At 41.3% G+C, this 21,615-nt stretch overlaps 3 protein-coding genes across 4 annotated transcripts; 1 reads left to right on the top strand and 2 right to left on the bottom strand.

The window, feature by feature from the left end:
* Nucleotides 1-226: 226 nt before the first annotated feature.
* Nucleotides 227-8,348, bottom strand: atp1a1b (ATPase Na+/K+ transporting subunit alpha 1b). The gene is made up of 22 exons (XM_028991537.1): nt 8,259-8,348; nt 5,955-6,065; nt 5,685-5,744; nt 5,361-5,564; nt 5,164-5,277; nt 4,671-4,805; nt 4,472-4,589; nt 4,094-4,362; nt 3,690-3,998; nt 3,461-3,595; nt 3,139-3,334; nt 2,818-2,993; nt 2,606-2,742; nt 2,372-2,522; nt 1,967-2,135; nt 1,733-1,887; nt 1,530-1,653; nt 1,180-1,325; nt 960-1,090; nt 775-876; nt 615-706; nt 227-460 (listed from the first exon to the last, which is right to left on the bottom strand). Exons 1-22 carry the CDS (start codon nt 8,268-8,270, stop codon nt 432-434), a joined length of 3,075 nt encoding a protein of 1,024 aa, XP_028847370.1. The 5' UTR covers nt 8,271-8,348; the 3' UTR covers nt 227-431.
* Nucleotides 8,349-13,886: 5,538 nt separating this feature from the next.
* Nucleotides 13,887-17,687, bottom strand: mab21l3 (mab-21-like 3). 2 transcript variants are annotated; one of them, XM_028991748.1, is made up of 7 exons: nt 17,568-17,687; nt 17,226-17,366; nt 17,069-17,140; nt 16,640-16,931; nt 15,211-15,392; nt 14,750-14,947; nt 13,887-14,500 (listed from the first exon to the last, which is right to left on the bottom strand). In XM_028991748.1, the coding sequence occupies exons 1-7, from the start codon at nt 17,625-17,627 to the stop codon at nt 14,267-14,269; spliced, it is 1,179 nt and encodes a 392-aa protein (XP_028847581.1). In that variant the 5' UTR covers nt 17,628-17,687; the 3' UTR covers nt 13,887-14,266. The 2 variants fall into 2 exon arrangements, with proteins under 2 accessions (XP_028847581.1, XP_028847582.1); XM_028991749.1 differs by having other exon boundaries at nt 14,750-14,944.
* An 868-nt stretch (nt 17,688-18,555) lies between these two features.
* Nucleotides 18,556-21,566, top strand: dnajc28 (DnaJ (Hsp40) homolog, subfamily C, member 28). The gene is made up of 2 exons (XM_028991657.1): nt 18,556-18,662; nt 19,019-21,566. The coding sequence occupies exon 2, from the start codon at nt 19,035-19,037 to the stop codon at nt 20,178-20,180; it is 1,146 nt and encodes a 381-aa protein (XP_028847490.1). The 5' UTR covers nt 18,556-18,662; nt 19,019-19,034; the 3' UTR covers nt 20,181-21,566.
* The last annotated feature ends 49 nt before the right edge of the window (nt 21,567-21,615 follow it).

Raw genomic sequence — 21,615 nt, 5'->3', positions numbered from 1 at the left:
CCCATGTGATTTACCATGTACATTTATGAGAATGTTTTTCAGAGCTGTATGTGGTTTAAGCTGATAGAATTGCTTAGCTTTTCTAGCCATCTATATGGTTCACCGAAACATATTAAAGAGACAGTTTATGCAATATGCATTACTTGTGTGTATGTTTTTATGATTTTGTACGTAATCTTTACATTATAGTAGCATAACACCGTAACAACACAGAACAGCAGTCATCTTAAGGGGTCTGAGCTGAACGTTTATTTAAAGAACACTGTTAAAAAATACTTATATAAAATCTGCCCATGAACAAACACTTCCAAAATCTCAGGTGTGTGTTTCAAGCATTCTCTACATAATTCTTTTTTACAGAGGTTAAAGGTCAGAGCATGAGCACTACAACACAAGCAAAGAAAAACATCTGAAGTGTTTGAGAAGATGTCCTAGTAATACGTCTCCCTCTCCACCCAACCTGAAGGAAAGGAAGTAAAAACATTTTACAAAACTCATAGGATACTCATAGGATCATATGCACAATGATTTCTGGTCTTTCTATTATCTGGGGTTAGGGATAAAAAAATGCATGGTAAGTACACAGTGGCACATAGTAAAACATCTGATTTTACCTCCTGGGTTACGCCTGAGGATAAGTTTTCTAATTTCATCATAGACAAAGATGAGGAGAGAGTACGGGAAAGCACAGAACCACCAGGTAGGTCTATTGAAACAAGAAGAACACCAGTTAAAATGTCAGATGATCAGAGTTTTCTATCATTTTCTACTTACTTAAGTGGGTACATCCTCAGAGCAATGTCCATCCCCGGACAGTAAGAAAGGAAGGCAGCGAGAGCTGTTTCTTCAAACAGCCCAAAGATTAGGATCTTATTCCTGAAACAAATACACAAACAATTATTTGTCGCCCAACATTTGAAAAGTATATATTTTTTTTTTACCAAAATGTTTCTACTCACTTCATTCCCTGCTGGAACACAGAGTTCCTCCTGGTCTTGCAGATAATCAAGTCAGCCCACTGTACAACCACAATGCTGGTGAAGAAGGCTGTGTGGCAGGTGAATTCAACAATCTTCCTCTGCTCATACGTCTAGGAATGAAACACAGAATCAATCAAAAGAATCGATCAATTTTTCATTTTTTTTCTTGTACCCTAGATTTTCTGGTGGTAAAACCCACCCACTGCTGTCCATAACTGTCTTCAAGATCATTCACGTGTTTATCATCCCATAAAACACGTATGCCAAGTAGTGTTGCGGGGAGAAAGCCGTTCTCTGCCAAGATGACGAAGTACGCGAAGAATCCTGCCAGAGCCTGAATCATACCTGGTGAAAGATGCACGGGCAGGAAAAGAAACTCAAAATCATTCATAAGCGGATACAAATGGTAAAACAAGAGAAAAGCTCAGTATATTCCACAATGCCCAACCAAATGAATTCTGCATAGTTCCTGCATGAAGTTTCTACAAACATGTACAGATGGTCATTCTGTATTGGGGATCAAAATGTACTTTATTCTGCACCACTCACCAATCTGGCCGTAGGCTATGCTGATAAGCCTTTCATTCACCAATTTATCTGTCTTAGGGTTTCTGGGCTGTCGCTTCATGATGTCACTCTCAGCAGCTTCATAGGCTAGAGAGATGGCAGGAACCTTCAGAAGAAAGGCAGAAGCATTTATTGCTACCAGTATATCTCGCATATGAAGTGATACTTATAGAATGACGCCTCACCATATCAGTGCCCAGATCAATGCAGAGGATGGTAACAGTTCCCAAGGGCAGAGGAATATTAGCAATGATGAAGAGAAGGAAGGGTGTGATCTCTGGAATGTTACTGGTCAGGGTATAGGCAATGGACTTCTTCAGGTTGTCAAAGATCAGTCGACCTGGTTCAGGCAAGTACAGAAGATACAATGCATACCATCCAAAAATTCTCACACCTTAACAATTTGGCCATTTCCTTACCTTCTTCCACTCCGGTCACAATGGAAGCGAAGTTGTCGTCCAGCAGGATCATATCAGCGGCCTGCTTGGAAACGTCAGATCCTGCTATGCCCATAGCAACCCCAATATCAGCCTTCTTCAGAGCTGGAGAATCATTTACACCATCTCCAGTCACCGCAACAATGGCACCCTGTAGGCCAGAACACGAGAAAATCCATTGTATAAACATACCCATTCAGAGTAAGGTTACCTCCAGGCACCAGCGGAAACAACCCCTGCCCAAGGATTCGGTCCACACCCACACACCAGGGCTAGTTTAGCTACAATATTTCACCTAACCTGTATGGCTTGAATGAAAGGTTCTTGCTGAAAGAATGTGAAGAATTTGCCTGAAAATCCAGAGAATTTCCAACTGTGATGTGGTACCTGTCGTTGGCAACCTTCCACAATGATGAGTTTCTGCTGGGGAGATGTCCTGGCAAACACAATCTCAGTGTGGTACTTAAGGATGTCATCTAGTTGCTCTGGGTTCAGGTCCTTCAGATCTCCACCATGGACAACACAGGCCTTGGCATCTCTGGGGGTTGCATGAGTCAGCCTTTTAATTTTCTGTTTCAGATAGCCATTTGAATTAATATTTAATGCCTTCATCCAAGATACCTAGGGTTGACTTCATTAATAGGAATGTTGAGGCGAGCAGCAATATCTTCCACAGTTTCATTCCCTTCAGAAATGATGCCCACACCCTTGGCAATGGCCTTTGCCGTGATGGGATGATCACCAGTGACCATGATAACCTAAGCAATGAAACAGAATGTTTACATAAATCTCCAGGCTAACAATTTTCAAAGAATATAGACCTTGATCCCTACCTTGATCCCAGCACTCCTACATTTTCCAACAGCATCGGGCACAGCAGCACGTGGTGGGTCAATCATAGACATAAGCCCAACAAAGCACAGCTCCTCAGTGGGAAAGTTAACATCATCAGTGTCAAACTGGAAACCATCAGGGAACTGTTCACTCGGCAGGTTGTAATGGCAGAAACCTGGAAAATGAATGAAATGTTGAAGCGTTTAGGCTAATGACACATTACGTTTGGGGTCAGTTCTAAACTGCTTCCAGCCACAGTCCTGTCTTGTACTTGATAGTTTGAAATCAACGTCAGTTACTCATCAGTTCATGAGTATTACCCAATACTCGTTCTCCAAGGCCTCCCAACTCCAGGTAGGCATTCTGGAAGGCATCTCTCAGGTCATCATCTAGTGGCTGCTCTTTGCCATGCATCAAAATAGTGGAGCAGCGGTCCAGGATCCTCTCTGGGGCTCCTTTCATCACCAGAAGGTATGCCGACTCTGAACCACCATTCAAGTTCTTATGGACAGAAACCTAGAACATAGCAGTTGCATCATTATTTGTAGCTTTTCACTAGATACTGACATGGAAACTTGCAAGTTTTCAAGTTTCAAATATACAAAAAAATGTTGCAATGAACTTTAATTAAAGTGGTTGTACCTGATACTTGTTAGTAGAGTTGAAAGGGATTTCTGCAGCTTTGTTATACTTCTCTCTCATTTCTTTTACAGATCCACAGCAGAGCTCGATGCATTTCAGCAGGGCGGATTCAGAAGCATCGCCAGCAACATCCCTCTGGGAAAAAATAAACCGGTGTCTATTGTCACTCTTTTCGCAAGATTACGAATGTACACATGACACATGGGACGGCTTCAGAGAACAAACTAACTTTGAGGATGGGGATGTCTGATTGTTCTGCAAGGAAGACTGCTCTGTTGCAGAGGCCGGCGACGCGAGCCAGGGAGGCCCATGTAGCTGAGCTACGGTCAAAGCTAGTTCCACTCTGGTTCTCGGTAGTGTCAGCCTCATGAATCTGGTTGTCAAACCACATGTGGGCCACAGTCATGCGGTTCTGGGTTAAAGTGCCGGTCTTATCGGAGCAGATGGTAGAGGTGGAACCAAGAGTCTCCACAGCTTCCAAATTCTTCACCAGGCAGTTCTTCTTAGCCATGCGCTTAGCAGTCAGAGTAAGACACACCTAAAAGTGGTAAAGCAAATGAGAATAGTCAATAGAATTTAGAAGAATTTAATAGAACCTATAGATTTGCCCATATTTATCAATTTACCACTCACAGTGACAGTAGCAAGCAGACCCTCAGGCACATTTGCAACAATAATGCCAATTAGGAAGATGACAGCCTCGAGCCAACTGTAGCCCAAGATGAGGGAGAGGATGAAGAAGGAGAGTCCAAGGAAGACGGCCACACCAGTGATGATGTGGATAAAGTGCTCAATTTCAATGGATATCGGGGTGCGGCCAACCTCCAGGCCAGAAGCCAAGGTAGCAATGCGGCCCATTACAGTGCGGTCTCCAGTGCTGATGACGATACCCCTGGCAGTTCCTGTGGAGGACAAGGCAAAGATTTTGAAGAAGAACTGACCATCCTTGATCTTTGTGATACTAGAAATTTTGGATTTGAATATGTGGTGTAGTTGGATTTGATGATGTACCTTCAACACAGTTAGTTGAGAAAAAGGCAATGTTCCTTGTTTCCAGAGGATTGTCATTGGAATAGTCTGGGGAGCGTGTCTGGGGCTCAGATTCACCAGTCAGAGATGAGTTATCAACCTGAAATTGCATCAATTTTTAGAGCAAGATGTACGCCCTACAAAAAGGATTAGCTGGTTGTTTTTTTTTGCGAGAACCCACTTTGCAGCTGTGAGCAGAAATAATGCGAACATCAGCAGGGATCCGGTCTCCTCCTTTCACCTCCACTAGATCTCCAACCACTACATCTTCAGCATTTATGTGCTTCTTCTCTCCATCACGTACAACCAAAGCTTGCTGGAAAACAAGAGTTTTATAAAGCCTTATATAAGTGGAATGACTTGTAGAAACATTACAAGTTGAGGTTAAAGTTGAAGTTGATTTTTATTGTAATTTCAGCTATATACGTGTTAGACGGTACATAGTGACATGAAATAACGTTTCTCCGGAACCTGGTGCTACATGTAACATTTGAACGATTAGACAAAGTAACATACTGACACAAAGTGGAAATGTGCGAAACCGACAAACTGGGCTGCATAAGCTGCAAACAGGGGACACAGGCAGTGCAAGAGTAACATTTAGCAAAAAAACATGCAGACAATGAGACAGACAGCGCGAAACGGGTGAAATGAATAATAAATAAATAACCCACCTGAGGTACTAAATTCTTGAATGAGTCCATGATTTTGGAGCTCTTGGACTCTTGATAGTACGAGAAGCAGCCAGTAATGATGACTACAGCCGATAGCACAACTCCCAGGTACAGCTGCAAAGCACAGAAAACCAAATACATTATAAGGAACGTAAATGGCAAATAACGAATAAAACATCCTTTTTCAGGACACTGACATTATCGTTAGCAGGTTCATCCTCCATAGCGGCCTGAATGCCGTACGCCAGAAAGCAGAGCACGGCACCAGTCCACAGCAGCATGGAAAAGCCTCCAAACATCTGCTTACAGAACTTTACCCACTCGGGAGTGGTAGGGGGAGGGGTCAGGGCATTGGGACCATCACGGGCAAGGATCTCTTGGGCACGGCAGCTTGTCAATCCCTTGAGAAATGCAGAGAGGCAGAGAGCGATGTTATTAATAAGAAATGAGCATGGGAAGCTGCCTAGTATGGGCACAACATGTTTTGATGGTTTTATTGCTTTATGAATTTTTCTGTTTACTTTGCTTAGGTCTGTGCCATATTTACGGTGAAGCTCATCCAGGGACAGCTTGTGGTCATCCTACAAGAAAATACCCCCAAACTTTGGTTAAACAAAGACCTCCACAATTTTGCTTCTATTCACAGCAATAAAACAGATAAGGATTAAGAACAAATACAGTGGCATGCAACGTTTGCCTGTAACTATGAATAGTTATGTAAGCAGAAGATGAACTGATCACCAAAAAAACAGAAAATTGTATGCAGAATGAATGACTGACTGCAGACATACCAAATCCACTTCCTTTTTCAGTTCATCCATGTCCTTCTCCTTCTTTTTGTTCTTCTTCTTTTTCCCACCTTGCTCTGACGTCGCCGCCAGCTCATACTGGTCACGTGCATCCTACAAAACAGAGGTGAACCTTATTGCTTTTTTGTGTGGAAAAGATGCAATTACAGGAAACTGACACTAACTAGCAATTGTAATATGCAAATATACTAAAAAAAACCTTTAGAAAAAGTGTTTGAAATCCTGGTTTTCTGTTTTATTCCATTTCACCTCTGATACAGGTTATACAACAACTGAATATCAGAATACAGGTTTACATGTATAATGTAGCTCACATGTCTAGCATTAATTAAATTCAATAATTACAGTAAATTAGCAATTTACATTTGACACCATGTTGATGCCAGGATTTGCATGAAATGATTTTGTTATTCACACCAATAAACACAATAAACCTGTAATTACATCTGAAATCAGATACGAAAGGGTGGATACAGTGTCTTATACAGTGTCATGCCCTCATAATGACAAAAGATCCCAATCGGAATAGGCATTGTCACCAGGTGACACCGTATATGTCTCCAAATTGTGTATGTGCCGAATCAATGTTATTCCCTCCCACTGTTCCAGCCACAGAATGATACACGTGCCTCATCCAGAACACACTGTCCCCCACATTAACACATCACTCATGCTGTCACTTCTGTACAACAAAGAGATGCAACAGAATACATTAAAGCCTGAACCCCGCCAGTGGTCTTTAAACACCTGTGCCTGGAGCATTTGTGCCAAAGCCTCGAAAACAAGCAGAAAGATGATGTGGGCCAGCAGCTAGAGAGCCAATAAAGGAGACTGTGTTCATCTTTTATTCATCTGATTGGCTGCTTCAGGCCATTGGACTTACTAGGGAAAAGGCCTGTATTTCTTTTTCTCAGTTTCATGTGTGCTTGTAAAAAGGAGATCGGAGAGTATGGCTGGTCCAACGTGTAAGAAAAGGTCTGGCATTTCATGGCAGCAAAAACCATATGTTTCAATAGTCAAATGATTAAAATGTAACTAGTGAAGGAATCTAAAATATATAGGAAACAGCACACAAAAATTGAAGTAGTGTGTAACCTTTACAGTTATAGCATTTAGCAGATAGCTAGACTTAAATTGGTAACTGCTGAGACTACCATACCATCACAAGCCCTATTAAAGTGCAAAGAACCATACAACAGAAGTACAGTAAGGTCAGTATACTATTGTGTGCAAATTTATCAATGACACATCATAAATAATTGTTTATCAGTTATTAGGTTAACTTAAGCTTTACACTGATAATCCAATCAGAACTTTAAAAGAGTGTGTGTAAAACCTCCTGGACGTGTGAAAGTGAATCTCGGTGTGTTCTAAAAAAGAAACCGACTGAATTTGCTCACTCAAGCACATTATGTGTCTCGAGAACACTGCGCTGTTGCCATGGGTGATGAAAACGTGCCTAGAGACATGTTCCTCCCACTTTCCTTCTGTTTAAAGAAAAAAAAAACTTGCAGATTTCTATGCATGTCACATCATGAGCTGGGAGGTGCCTAGATCTAATCACTAGTAATAACTTTGCAGAAGCCATGCATCTGGCATGAAGAAAAGACTTATCCCAGGGTCAAAGGTCATTTGTTTCAACAAAATACTTTTTTTTTTCTTTTCAAGGTTGGGTAGTACACATACCCTCATCACCTGGGCTAGGCAGCTAGTGTAGTTTGCTAGAGATTGGAACTATGCAGATGGGTAAGTGACTAATGCACAATGAGTGAGTGGAAAGAATGTTAAGTCTGTGAAAAGAAAAAAAGGAGGCCTCTGCCTTGAATATCCCCCCTGGGGCCTGAGTTGCATGTGTGTGTGTGTGTGTTTGTGTGTGTTTCAGTGTGAGTGAGTGAGTCCAAAAAAGAGCTGTACATAACAGAAATATTAAAATATTACATTGCATTCATTGCATTGCATCTTTTAAAACACAAACCTTTTAATTAACCTTTAATACATAATCTGGCTGGCTGACTCGTAATATTGAATGTTTATTTTTTCACAGAGTAAAATCAAACTGAATTGCTCAACAAGCTTCGCTTCAGAACTTTACACATAATGAAGGAAATAATAATTATGTCAGTTTTGGTTACAGGTCTTCAAAATAGAGAAACTTATGGTCAACAGTGAGCTACACTAGTTTCAGTGTTTAGGTTTGTTCCATTATATAAAAAAAAAAAAAGCAAAGACGATGTTAACACGGAGGAAATAATAAAAAAAAGAACTATTTTTCCTAAATGGACTTACTCCGACCCCCATGCTGCGCTGAGTTGCCGAGGTTCCGTGTCCGTCCCCGACCACCGAACACCCCGCTCAGCCGGTGGGAAACTCTTCTTATTTATTCTAAGCGGCGGGCCCGGTGACGTCACGCCCGGTGGGCGTGGCCTGCAGAGCTACTAATCACCTCGGCGCGATTGACCAGCGAACTTTGACGACGTTTTAGCGGTAATCCATTCACTTCAAAGTGTTTTTAATCAACATGTTTGCTAGACTAGTGCAGATAGCTGAGGGGCGGAGTTGACATCTTCATTCCTTTATAGATTAATCTATGCAAGGAGTGGAGTTGCTATAGGCGTACAAATGTTCTCACTCACGCAAAAAAAAAAAAAAAACATCTCAAATGAGCTTTATTTTATTTATTACACCCGAGCACCTGAGCGCAGCGTGGCGCCACCTGGTGGAAAGAAATTACGACCAGGAATGAACTCCACTACTAACAGATACCTGTAAACACACATTTTATTTTGTTAAGTTCAAGGTCTCATTTTGCAATGAACAGGTGAGACGGTCCACTGTATAACTCAATTGTTGATTTCAGTGGAAGTGGACTATTACCAGAAAAAGAATGTGGATATTTTAATATTATTGATGTTCCACTGATAATGTAGCTTTTATGTCTTTTGGAATGAAAAGCCTGGATGTGGTTATTAAAATAGCCAAATCAATTGCTAAGTTAGTTGCTAAGATTTTGGGTGGAATGGACAAGTAAAGTAACCATCTGTAATTGGTCTCAAACATGCTGCCCGGACTCTTCAAGTGTATGGTGCTCCCCAAAGGCGAACCACGTGAAAAAAGGTGTCAGAGATCAGCGTGAGACAAATGAGACTGATTCAAGGTTCAAGATTCAATTCGTCGTGTACGTAGTTCTACCAGAATAACACAATGCATGTCACGATGCATTTGCATGTGACAAATAAAATCTTGAATGCCCTTCTACACAAGCATATATTCATCATTACACTGCAGTTGTGTGCATCATCATAAAATGCCTCAGATATGATTGTGCCCATATTAAGAAAGTTCTTCATTGGCTAAATTCCAGCCTATATCTAGGGGGAAAAAGCTACAGAAGTTGATCTCATCGTGACTCAGTTTCCCTTTCTCCACATCCCCAGACGTCCAGGCCTGGTCGATTTCTTGCAGCCTTTCATTGTGAAACCGAGAGACCTCCGGCATGCTGTTGCCAGCTGCCTCAGATAACACTGCGTCTTTACACAAACAAAGCCAGGGTTGGATCGCAGGTCAGGGACCATTATCTTTACGAGTGTTCTTGACGGACAGACCATTTCATTCTGAGTGTGTTAGAAAGGCCATCATGCAGTGACCATCTATAGCCTTTGTTTCCTGACACAGAAAAGTAATTCCGTGTCTGCTGGATCTTCAAGTAAGAGGGCAACACAAAGCACTGGGATTGGATGGTCCTGGAACCACGAAAGCCAAAAGTGAACAAAACAGGAAAATCAATTGTTCTCATACTGTGCTTCTACTAGCAATTTATTTGGAAAATGTATTTCTGTTTTCTTGATTAAAATGTTAATTCAATCAAAGTGATTGAGATGTTTGACCTTTCTTCGTAAAACTCAAAGTAATATTATACCACAGTTTTTTTCTACCTGTGTTCAACCTAGTGAATTTCATTTAATCTCTCTGTATATATACTAATTGAATCCCTTTGAGTGATAAACCGACCCTTCTTGAAATCCAATTATGGTCAAATTTAATGCACAGCTTGATATACATGTACAAATATAATACACAGACATATGGGTCTGATTTATTGTTTCATTTTTTACAAAAGCAAAGGTGTTGGAAGAGTCCACAATGAAACTTTTTGATGAATTTTAGTGAATATGTCAGATGATATTGTGAAAGAGAAATATATCTTTAATGTTTAATATATTATAGATGTTACTCGATATTACCTCTCCAACACACTCTGTAATCATCTTTAGTGTTTTATCCACTCTGAGATCATTTCTGACACCCAAAGAGGCACAAGACCTAATTTATTTTGCCACTTTACATTTTTACACACATTATGCACATTTTAGACCCTACATAGGAGTCTTCTGCTCCATGACTAAAGTCATGTACATTTGACAGTAATTATCATTCGATACTGACTGAAATCCATATGGCAATCCACATCTTTTCATGATTGTTTGGGTTTCATCTCTTCATTCTTCCTTAGAGGAGGTCTTTCATACAGGAGCTGCCTCCAACTAAGTGAAAAGGCGCAGGCTTTCTCACATTGACACAATTATAGTCTCAGCAGGATGTGGCACAAAAGTGTTTCCTTTCATGGCCAAAAGAGAGAGTTGCAGCTGAGTAAAGGCATCAATGCTGAATGCTGTCAGTCATTAAGGTTTATACCTTTTGTTTTTCTCATTTTTTCCCTGCAATACATCTTTAATCTATGTTGAGCCATTCAAATCTTAAAGGGACAGACGAGACAGGAGCCTGGCCCTCCTTACCGATAAATATCATTGCCAGTCCCTCGGCTTGCGTAAGCTGGGATCTGGCACCCACTACAAAGAGCCACTGTTTCTGTCGGCTCGGTGAAAGTGAATGTGGCAGCTCCAAGCTTTATTCATGCAGACATGCACTGAATATTGATGCATATGCTTAAATATGTTAGTGTGTTTCTGTGTGTTACTGTCATTGTGCCATTTGAATGTTTGGGAAGCCAAGGTATTCTGCATCTTTAACAACCATAAATAATGTCACAAAGTACAGTAAAGACAATAAAGACAGAATTAGTGCATACCTGCAAGAGTTATATGAAGCATATCATGCATATTTCATCATTGTTATACTTGCCAAATCTGAGAGAGATCACAAAACACACACATGCTCCTCCCACCACACACTAGACCCTGAGGTTGTCTCTTTCCGACACGGAAAATAAAAGCAAAATGGGGAATAGCAGCGTACATCCCCATGGGAAAGCGTTGACTGAGCGCAAGGATGAGGCCCTCAGGGTCAGTCGAGACCTCAGGGATCAGCGCACCAGCGCAACGCAGACGAACCTCGGCTTGATGTCTCTGAGCTTGGCTTAAAGCATTTCATTGAGACAGAGGGATAAAGACTAGGAGATTTAAGCAGGGCATAAAATGTATATTAAAATAGTGTTACATAACATAAAGAAATGTGTTATTAGCCATTAAGCCAAATTAAAAATTTATTTGTAAAATGTATGAAAAGAAGGTGTATTCGCAACTCTTTGGGAACACTGTGGGAGTGTGAACTGAAGCCACACCCCTTTCCCCACTGTCAATTATAAGAATAAGATGAGAAATTAAGATTGCTAGGGCTGATATAGATATACATGTTTGAACTTCCAGAGCCAGAATTTGATTAAGAACCATAGGACTATTACCTACCTGCTGAAGAAATATATTATTTCCTTACCTTTTCAATGATGGATTGATGCAGAAGAAACACATAGAGTGCAAGGTGTGTGTCTAACGTACAGCCGATGACCCTGAGAACGTTGATGGATGTATGCAATGCTATCATGGCCGTTGTTCCACCTCCAGGCCCACAGGAGGCAGCGTGGATGCCCACGGGGACAGTCAACCGGAAGCAGACGAGACCGGATCGGCATCAAGAATAAACATCTGGAGACCACCTTGCTTGGCACACACTCATCGTTGTTTATCCTCGTTGCTGCCAACCCTTTGAACCTTGACTGATCCTGCTTCATACCTCACCTGTTTCTTCTCCTGGATTTGCCCCTGATCCGGCATCGGTGGATCTGCCAACCCATGTCGTCTGATACTAACACGCCATGAACTAATGCCATGGCAATCATGAACTCGGCTGCTTAAGTCTGCAGTGTTTTCTCACCGAGCGGTCTCATGAAGTGTGCCACGCCCTCGCTGCCTACCTGCGCCACGTCCTGCTGCTCCTGCTGCCTCACATCCACGTTCCGTTATGTTTGCATGTGCGCCCTCTGGTCCTGGCCATGCCAAGTGCTAGTGGAAAGATATTTTAAATAAAATTACAAGACTACAACAGCACTAGCTAGAGGGCTACAGAGAAGGCCCGGTCACTCCAGGTTCGGTGCTTTGTCCTGACAGATGGATGTAGAAGGCTGGCATTGTCAGATCAGAGGTTGAGAAAGATAGGAGGGGGCCTGGTAATGGAGGTGAGGAGGAATTTTGAACTGTGTGAACTTGTGTGAAACACGCATTTTGATCACAAATATAAAAAAATCTATTCACAATATTAAACGTTTAGGTTCTGCATGTAAATAATAATGATTTTGGAAACCAGATTAATATCAGTTTCTCAATTTTTGAGGGGTTCAGTGTACGTTATCACTCTGAAAAAATACGGTTTTGACAACCATTGAAGAGACGAAAAGTGTTTCCTCTTTCTACCTTGAGCCATTACTAAATCTCGAGGAAATAAAAATGGCACACAAATTGTACTTCTCACTTCTGGACTGTTGAAATTATCTAGTGAAGAGTCATTACAGCTTTGATTTTATAACATTTTAGGTCGAGTAAAAACACGGTGGTTTTTGAATTTTTTTTGCATGGTAAAATATGTTCTAGCTTTTATCCTCTATGGTCATATAATAATATATTTTCAATACACATTTGTTTCAACATTTTAAAGTACCATTATTATAGGTACCCATAGAATTACATGGACAATTACACTCCAGGTAACAAATTGTAATACCATGTAATATCATTGTAATATCAAGTATTGTGCTTATCATGTATACATATACAAGGCCTTGTGAAATAAAGCCTGGTCTCACTATCAAATAATGAATTATTAATATAAAGATCCAATATTCTTCATCTAAAATATTTACGATGTGATGTATTTTAAAGACTCGACTACTTTCATTACATTTATGAGCCTGTTTACTGGGGACCATTGCATTCCTAAAACAAAGACAAAATGCTGCTGCACGGTTCTCATTCATACAATCACATTTCTGCAATTTTAGCATTTCTTTTCATTGATTCAGAACCGGTTACCTGTTGAATACATTCACTGTGAGAATTTCACTATTCACTGTTTTGAGAATTATAACTCTAACCATGTGGCCCAAGAATGAATCCGGAAAATTTGAAGAACTTGTGCTAGAGAGAAATGTGTAATCCTGTTGATCTAGACAGGCAGGCTCTTTTCCCACTCAACTGAAAGTCTAAGAGCACCATCTGGTGTAATCAAGGATCACTCACTCACTTTCTACTTCATTCTAAGCAGGGTTGAAGTTATCAGAGCTCATCCTGGGACACTGGACACAGAGTGGGATCAACGGGCCACCTAGTGGCAAATCAAAGTACATTTATTATGATCAAACAATCAACCACTATATAGTATTATGTCTGTGATTTGATAAGATTTGATAATACATTATGACTACTAATTGTTTTCTGTCTGTCTGTCTGTCTGTCTGTCTGTCTGTCTGTCTATCTATCTATCTATCTATCTATCTGTGCACTGTGTGCTGTGCTGTGTATCACTTCACTTCACTTTAAAAAGATAGATATCTAGATAGAGTGGGTGAGTGAGTGTGTGAATTTTCTCATAATCATTGTCAATAATTCACACCATATCATTTTCAACATTTCATGCAGATTTATTTGAAGTCTATATAGCTGCTCGTTCGATAAATTAACAGTAGATAAAAGTTGCATACTACTAGCAAACCAATATCCTCTAAGCTTCATTCTATAATGTAGGAAATACATAAAGGGGAAAACAGATCAAGAATAATTTGGTATAATATTGTATGGAAATACGTATGAAACCAAAAACAAATACAACAAATGAGCAAATTCTTTTGTCTTGATACTGTTACTTCAACAGTGAAACCACATTCACATATAATAATGTCCAAGTTTATTTTATATATGTGAGTGCATATGTGTGTCAATTTGTGAGTATGTGTGTGTCTGGTTCCATGTGGTCACATACACATAAGGTATAGTATAGAAGAGCAAATTCTAGTGAATGTATGTTCCTGGGTTGTCCAGGAACTCTGAGATCTTTTTGGCTAGGTCGTCTAGCTCGTTGGTGTTGGCGTACTTAAGCAGGTTGTAGGAACGAACAAAGTAGTGGCGCAGGTAGCGTTGGCTGGCACATTTATGGAGCTTCCTGACCAGACGCAGCACACTGTCCCTCAGACTCCTCCAGTCGCTGATGCTGGGATACTTCTCACATATCCAGAACAGCAGTGTCTGCAACAAGGAAAGTGTATTATCATCATCTGTCATAACAATTCAATTCTGTAATTTCTGAATATTTATTGAAAATTGACTTGAAAATGAAAAAATTTGACAGAAATAAAGTGAAGTGATTGTCACATGATTGGCACAGAAATGTACATATATTTGGCAGGGCATTGTGCAACGGACGTTCAGATGAATCGTAGATCAAACCTATTTATGTTGAAAATTACGACACAGTTCCTATCCTGTGGCAGGTACCTGTAAATGAAAGGCGGTGATGACAGGTTTGCTACCAGGGCACCACAAATCTTCCTTCAGCTGCCGCACGATTCTGTAACACTTCCTGCGACAGCCACCATCTTCATCTATGCTTCCTAGCAGTACCTGCTCTGCACGCGAAAATGACAGCAGCCAGTGGTAGTTGGATGTAGCCATGAGGTTAAACCCAAATGACTGCTGGGACAGGGCACATAAAGACAGCGAGATTTATGGCCATCAAGTGCAAAACAAATTAACATTTCACAAACTAAAAATAACATTTCATATAGCAAATTTACAACGTGCGAAACAAATTTACAAAAACGAGAATCACTTTTACCAGTCAGTGCAACACTTTTACAAACAGCCAGCGCAAGGGTAGTTACTGTAGACTGGAACTGCGGGTTTCGCATGGTGAAGCATGACCAGATGATTTAATAAAATCACTTAAACACCCTGACCTTGACACAGCGACCACGTTCAGCAGAAGGCCATTTTTGGAGGAGGCGGGGCCAGCGAGCTTTCTTGGTCCAGCAGTTCATCAGCTCCACTGTTGGCACCAGCTCCACCTGAACCTGCGTTTCCGATGTCTCTACAGCAACACGAACTACGGACCCCACTGAATCCTGAATGGTGACTTTGTCTGGTATGTGTGTAGAAAAGACATGAATTAAAAAATAAGGGGAAGGGGAAATAAAAATGAATGCCTCTAGTGGCACATTGAAAAATAAAACACCAAATTGACATAAACTGACAGATTGGCTTGGTCATGCTTGGTCATGTAATTCATCAAAGCAGAACCCATACATGGGATTTAACAGTGATGTGCTGTGGATCGATGATGTGGATCATGTAATCACAATGATGGGTAACAACCAAGCTGAGTCAAATAGGTTTTTTAATTTTTATTAAATTGTTCCCACCCATTATATAGATCTTAAATTGCCACTGATCTCCGTAATTAATGATGTAACAGCCGGAAGTCCTATTGTTCTATTCACACTTTTCCATTCATGCATTTTGTGTTTCCTTATGACACGAATATATGTTCACTGGGCCAGGGTTCACAGAGAATGAGACATGGATTTTCACCGGATTACCAGTCCAGGTTTTTATTTGTCAATACTGGAACGTTTTTTTGCAGGATGGGATGGCTGACTTCATGCCAAACCCCCCAACCTGGTTGCTGTCTTTTGTCTGCCCTCCACTCTAGAAACCTGACCATCATGGTTGAACCTACTGAGGGTACGAACCCTCACCAATATTCCCATCAGAGTCACAGGGCAACACAAGCAAACCCACCAAGACAAGGTTGCAGCAAGGTAGGTAGCAGCTGTATTGGATGCAAAGCACGGAGAACCTCAAAACACAAAATGCACAGGTTGCAAACATTCATCAACACCTGGCTAAGAAGGATACTAAACATCTTATGGAAAGACAAAGTGAACAATGTGGACCTGTGGAAAAAACAAATCAAGACCCATATTTGGATTGGCCACACCCTCATCTCAGGAACATGCAGAAATGTCAGAGATTGAGCAAACTGGGCAGATCTCGAGCAAAAAGCCATAGACAGAGAGAAGTAGAGGATATTCACCAACAGCCTATGCACCCAAGAGGATCAAAGGGCTTGATTCAATGAATGAATGAGTCTCAATGTTGACCGCTTTGAGAATCTTTGGGGTGTGCTGGAGATTTGAACAGCATGTGCCCTGACTGCCATCCAAAAGAGCCTGGTTTTTCAGCCACCACACCATTCCCGGATTGGCTTTATTGACAAGAGTGTTTCTTTGGATCATGTTTGAAATGAGCATTTTGCATAAGAGGAGAGGTTAATGGATACTGCTTATATATATATTTATTTTTTCATTGTATAACTTGAACTCTCACCAGACAGCCTGCAGGTCTTAATAGCAGCTTCCAGCTGTTCCTTGAAGACGTTCACCACCTTTGCAGGTACGATGTCCCCCTCCATTGCCACACAGTTGTCGTGCCACTCCTGCGCAGGGCTCAGGAAACTCTCCAGCTCCAGCCACTGGTGCAACTTCTCCGGGTCCCGGACTGGAGACAGCAGTCGGGAGCCAGTGATGGTGTAGTACCGCCATTGCCTAGTGTGAAGCTCCTTGTATCCCATCAACCCCCGCAATGGCACAGCGATCAGAATCAGCGTGGGTGTCAAGACCTGTCAGCCAGAGGATAGTCAGAGAACCAGTCAGTGGCTTTTATCAATATTCTGTTCATATATGCTTCATGAAGTCATGACGCCCAACTCAATACGCTCATTAAACATATCAGCATAAAAGGCAGTGCCGCATCTACCTGGATTGCAGGGTTGAACGTAGACCTTCCCTTCAGTAGAGCCGACCATTTAGACAGTAAAGCTGGCTGATCCTGAATAAAGAATCATCTCATTTTCAGCATTCTCAGCGCTGGCAACGCTTTGTTAGAAAATATGATTTCAGGGGGTTTTCTTTACTTTCAAGTGTTCGTTGTTAACACCGGAATGGGCAATGGACTGAAAATGGGCATCCTTGGTGCTGACCTCAGTAGTCAGGTCTTTAACAATCTTCTGCACCTCTTCAACAGTTTTAGACACCTTTCTATGTCTAAGATCCACCTAGTCAGTCAACAAGTTAGGATAACTTTTTCAATCAGTCACAGAGCTGAATGAAGCATGCAGCATACAGGACAAAGACAAAAAACAAAGCAACATTCTAACATTAACAATGATAATACGCAATGAAAACTATACATAAATGTATACAACAATGTTTTTGCCTCGCTAAACCATCTACACTGCCTGTGAAATCTCTATTACCTGATTCAGCAAAAAGTTCTCCAGCTCCTCGTCGGTAAAGTCTGTCATCTCACCGCTCATTATGCCGTCAAGAAATCCAACTAGAACCGAGCTTTTGCGCCCAATGCTCTTTTGTGCTCTTCCATGTGACACAGATTGAACTGAGGAAAAAGCCTTTCCCCACCAGACCATTGATTCGGCAGCATTGATTTTAGATGATGAAAAGCTCCCATGATCCTCTGGGAATAAAATGTTTACTTGTAAAGCTAAAAAGCCAGAATGGTCCCAGCACTACAAATTCAACTTTCTTTTCAATGAAATGAAAAGATTATTTAACAGACATTTATTATACTATATTATCAGGGACAAAAGGGGTTTAAGTTCAAAACAGAAAATTAAACTATAACTTTATGTAACATTATCATAAAAATGTTGATTACAGGTGGGACAACACATATTCCAAATGAACATCTTGAGAAAATAGTTAATTTTGTTCATCTGTCTAAAACGGCATTAAGAGGAGCAGTGTGACCTCATTACAATTGACAATGCTCCAGTCACCTCCCATGACAGGATGCAAAGCATGTGGTATTGATACAGAGGAAAAAAATCTCCATTAACACACATTAACATGCTGCTGTCAATAACGAGTGGTTTTGTACAAATTTAAACTCATTACATCAAGTGTCAAGACGATAATCAATAATAATTTATCTATTTGGTTAAAGACTCTGTTTAAATAACTCTTAAATATATACTTTTTAAAACAATTAACAAGTTGCAACATTAATTACATGCTTAATTTGGGTTGTGAGACCAGCTCCAGTCTAATAGCTCAAAAAAGCTGAATTCTGCCACCCGTCAAATACACAGCTGCATTTAAGTCAAAATAATATTAAAATATTGACATTTCAGATATGAATGAGCTTTGACCATTTGAACGACGTTATACGCATGTTTAAGCGAAACAGTAATAAAACTACATATCCCAGCGTGCACTGCGGTCCATCCGAAATAATAACAATGGCCGCGGCTGTAGGACGAATGCAAACCATGCTCGCAAGAATATTTGGCAGACACTTTTGGCAATGGAATAACTTATAATTTTTTTATAAGGTTTGTTTGGCGCCTTTGACTATGCTTAAAAAAAGAAAAATAAAGCTGTCACGATCTTTAGTCACATAACTTTAGCTAATGCTACCCCAGTTAGCTAGCACTGCAGTTAGATAATGTGAGTGACCTTTTCACTCTGTGAGTGACCAAATGGTAAAGATGCTGCTAAATCTATTTACGATATAATTATATATTAAAAATGACCAAATGTAATTTTTCAATGTTTATAATTTTTCATGTATATATCAATGTCAGTGCCTAGTAATATTTCTTTAGTGAAGCTTGAAGCTCTAGATCAAATGTTCTTGCTATGATATAACATGCTGTGTGAAATGTGCATGTGCATTTGTGTCGGGCAGGTTTTTGGCAGCGGTGATGGGGACAAGCATGTTGGTCTCCCCTGGGACACCATGGCTACTCAGGGTGCATCTCCGCCGAGCCGTTCTGCCGCTGCACTGCTCAGCCGCCCTCCGTGCTCTCAGCCACGGCCCCCGCATGAGCCACGGCCTTAAGGAGAGCTACCGCCTGCTACAGCTTCCCGGCGATGGAGAGAGTAGCCAGGCTGAGGTGCGAGAGGCCTACCTGCGCATGGCGAAGTTGTACCACCCTGACTCCGGAGCGCCCACCGCAGACGCCGTGTTCTTCTCGCGTGTTGAGGAGGCGTACAGGGCAGTGTTGGCCCATCTGGCCAGGCAGAAATCAGCTTCAAGGTACACTGGCACAACCGAAGAAGAGGAGGATGACAAGTCAAAAGGCCTCGCCCCACAGCACAGGCACTACCTCAGCTTCGAGGGGGTGGGCTCCGGTACACCTAGCCAGCGTGAACGACAGTACCGGCAGATCCGCATAGACCGGGCCACGGACCAGGTTCTGGAGTACCGGCGTAAGGGAATGGAGCAGGCCGCGGCTGAGGAACAGGCGATGGTGGAGCGGGATACGCGGCGGCGCAGTCAGAGGATCAAGATCACCCAGGCGGTGGAGCGGCTGGTGGAGGACCTCATCCAAGAATCCATGGCCAAAGGTGACTTCCGCAATCTCAGCGGCTCCGGCAAACCCCTCAACAAGTTCGACCACAACCCTTACGCCGACCCCATGACCCACAACCTCAACCGCATCCTCATCGACAACGGTTACCAGCCCGAGTGGATTGTGGCTCAGAAGGACATCCGCGAGAAGCTTGTCAAACTGCGGAGCAGCCTTCTGGAGGCTCGGTGGAGGTTGGGAGACACCATGAGGCCGAGGGAGCAGGCGAAGTGGCAGGAACACTGTGAGGCCTTTGCTGTCGAACTGGCCAAACTGAATAAGAAAGTGGACACGTTCAACCTGATCGTGCCTCTGCTCAGCAGACAGATGGTTCATTTCAGCCCGCAGAGGGAGGTGGAGCGAGCTTTAAAGGCGGATAAAGAGCGGAGGGAGGAGAGGAGAAGAGAGATGGAGCAGATGGATATGGGAAAGGAGAAACAGGTACCTACCAGACAAGGGCTGTTTGCGTGGATGCAGAACCTACTAAAGTTGACGTAGACTCTCAGCCATTTTGCACTGATTCTGATTTCTAAGTTGGATTCTGGTATGTTTGCTCTGCGACTACATTTGCAGGCACATCTTACTGAAACAAACAAAAAAACTAAATTATATCTGTAATATAATTGTAACATTGTCATAAAAATGTTGATTACAGGTGGGACAGAACATATTCAAAATTAACGTCTTGAGAAAATACTTCATCTGTCTAAAACGGCATTAAGAGGAGCAGTGTGACCTCATTACAATTGACAATGCTCCAGTCACCTCCCATGACAGGATGCAAAGCATGAAGTATTGATAAAAAAAATTCTCCATTAACACATTAACATGCTGCTGTCAATAATGAGTGGTTTTGTACAAATTTAAACTCATTACATCAAAAAGTGTCAAGACGAAAATCAATAATAATTTATTTATTCGGTTAAAGACTCTTATATATACTTTCTAAAAAAATAAACGAGTTGCAACATGCTTAATTACATGCTTAATTTGGGTTCTGAGACCAGCTCCGGTCTCAGGAGAGAAAAAAGAAGGAGGTGACACAGGTACCTACCAGACAAGGGCTGTTTGCGTGGATGCAGAACCTACTAAAGTTGATGTAGACTCTCAGCCATTTTGCACAAAACCAAAAAAAATTAAGTTGGATTCTGGTTTGTTTGCCTGCAGATTGTTATTTAGTTGAAATCACAGCGTAAACTGAATGGACATGAGGAGTGAATGATGGGTGCATTTTTGAGCCTTGAGATTTGTGTGCTCTGCGACTACATTTGCAGACACTTCTTAGTGAAACAAACAAAAATCCCCTCTCTTTCAAAGTAATATATTTCAACAGCACTTTAGAAGTATCTAAAACAAATGTAACTGGCTGGTTTCGTAAGGTCAGTGTAATTGAATGGATATGAAAGTCAATTTCATAAAAAATAAAATAATAAATAAATAACCAAATGTATTCACTTTATCGGTTGCAGCAATTTTTGGAAATAAATGGGGCCCAAACCCTAATGGTTTGAGCCTCTAATGCTAAATAATGCGTTACTACAGTCTGTACAACCTGTTTTTTGTAAAAACATTTTGAAAACTGTGTTTTGCAGTGCTTTCTAACTCCTGCCAGTCGTGTATACTATGTGTATTACTGAAGGACTCCACTAGGGGACACATGAGGTCAACTCAAGTGTAACGGTCACTCTTTTCCTTATTTTTGGTACTGCCCGTGTTCTAATCTGCCAAAATTGCACTGGTCTCTTGCCAGATGTTTGGTTGCACGATTGTGACATTGTTTCGCGTCACAATCCTATACTGTCCCTGTCATCCTTTTACCACACATGGGTGTATTGTGTGTATCTCTCGGTATCTCCAGAATGTAATTAAATGAATTACTCAGAAGTCTTATTTTTGTCCATATTAGTTGTAACCAGTACTTACATGGTTATAT

Source organism: Denticeps clupeoides, chromosome 9 (assembly GCF_900700375.1).
Source record: "Denticeps clupeoides chromosome 9, fDenClu1.1, whole genome shotgun sequence".
NCBI classification, from domain to species: domain Eukaryota; kingdom Metazoa; phylum Chordata; class Actinopteri; order Clupeiformes; family Denticipitidae; genus Denticeps; species Denticeps clupeoides.
This window is presented reverse-complemented; position numbering and strand designations above follow the sequence as displayed.

Coding starts and splice junctions, on each gene's coding strand:
- mab21l3 (XM_028991748.1), bottom strand. CDS start 17,627: ATGAGCGGTGAGATGACAGACTTTACCGACGAGGAGCTGGAGAACTTT. Junction 17,141..17,225: donor TTAACAACGAACACTTGAAA/GTAAAGAAAACC, acceptor TTCTTTATTCAG/GATCAGCCAGCTTTACTGTC. Junction 14,948..15,210: donor AACGTGGTCGCTGTGTCAAG/GTCAGGGTGTTT, acceptor GCCCTGTCCCAG/CAGTCATTTGGGTTTAACCT.
- atp1a1b (XM_028991537.1), bottom strand. Junction 2,743..2,817: donor GTAGGAGTGCTGGGATCAAG/GTAGGGATCAAG, acceptor TTCATTGCTTAG/GTTATCATGGTCACTGGTGA. Junction 1,091..1,179: donor ACAGTTATGGACAGCAGTGG/GTGGGTTTTACC, acceptor TTTCATTCCTAG/ACGTATGAGCAGAGGAAGAT.
- dnajc28 (XM_028991657.1), top strand. CDS start 19,035: ATGGGGACAAGCATGTTGGTCTCCCCTGGGACACCATGGCTACTCAGG.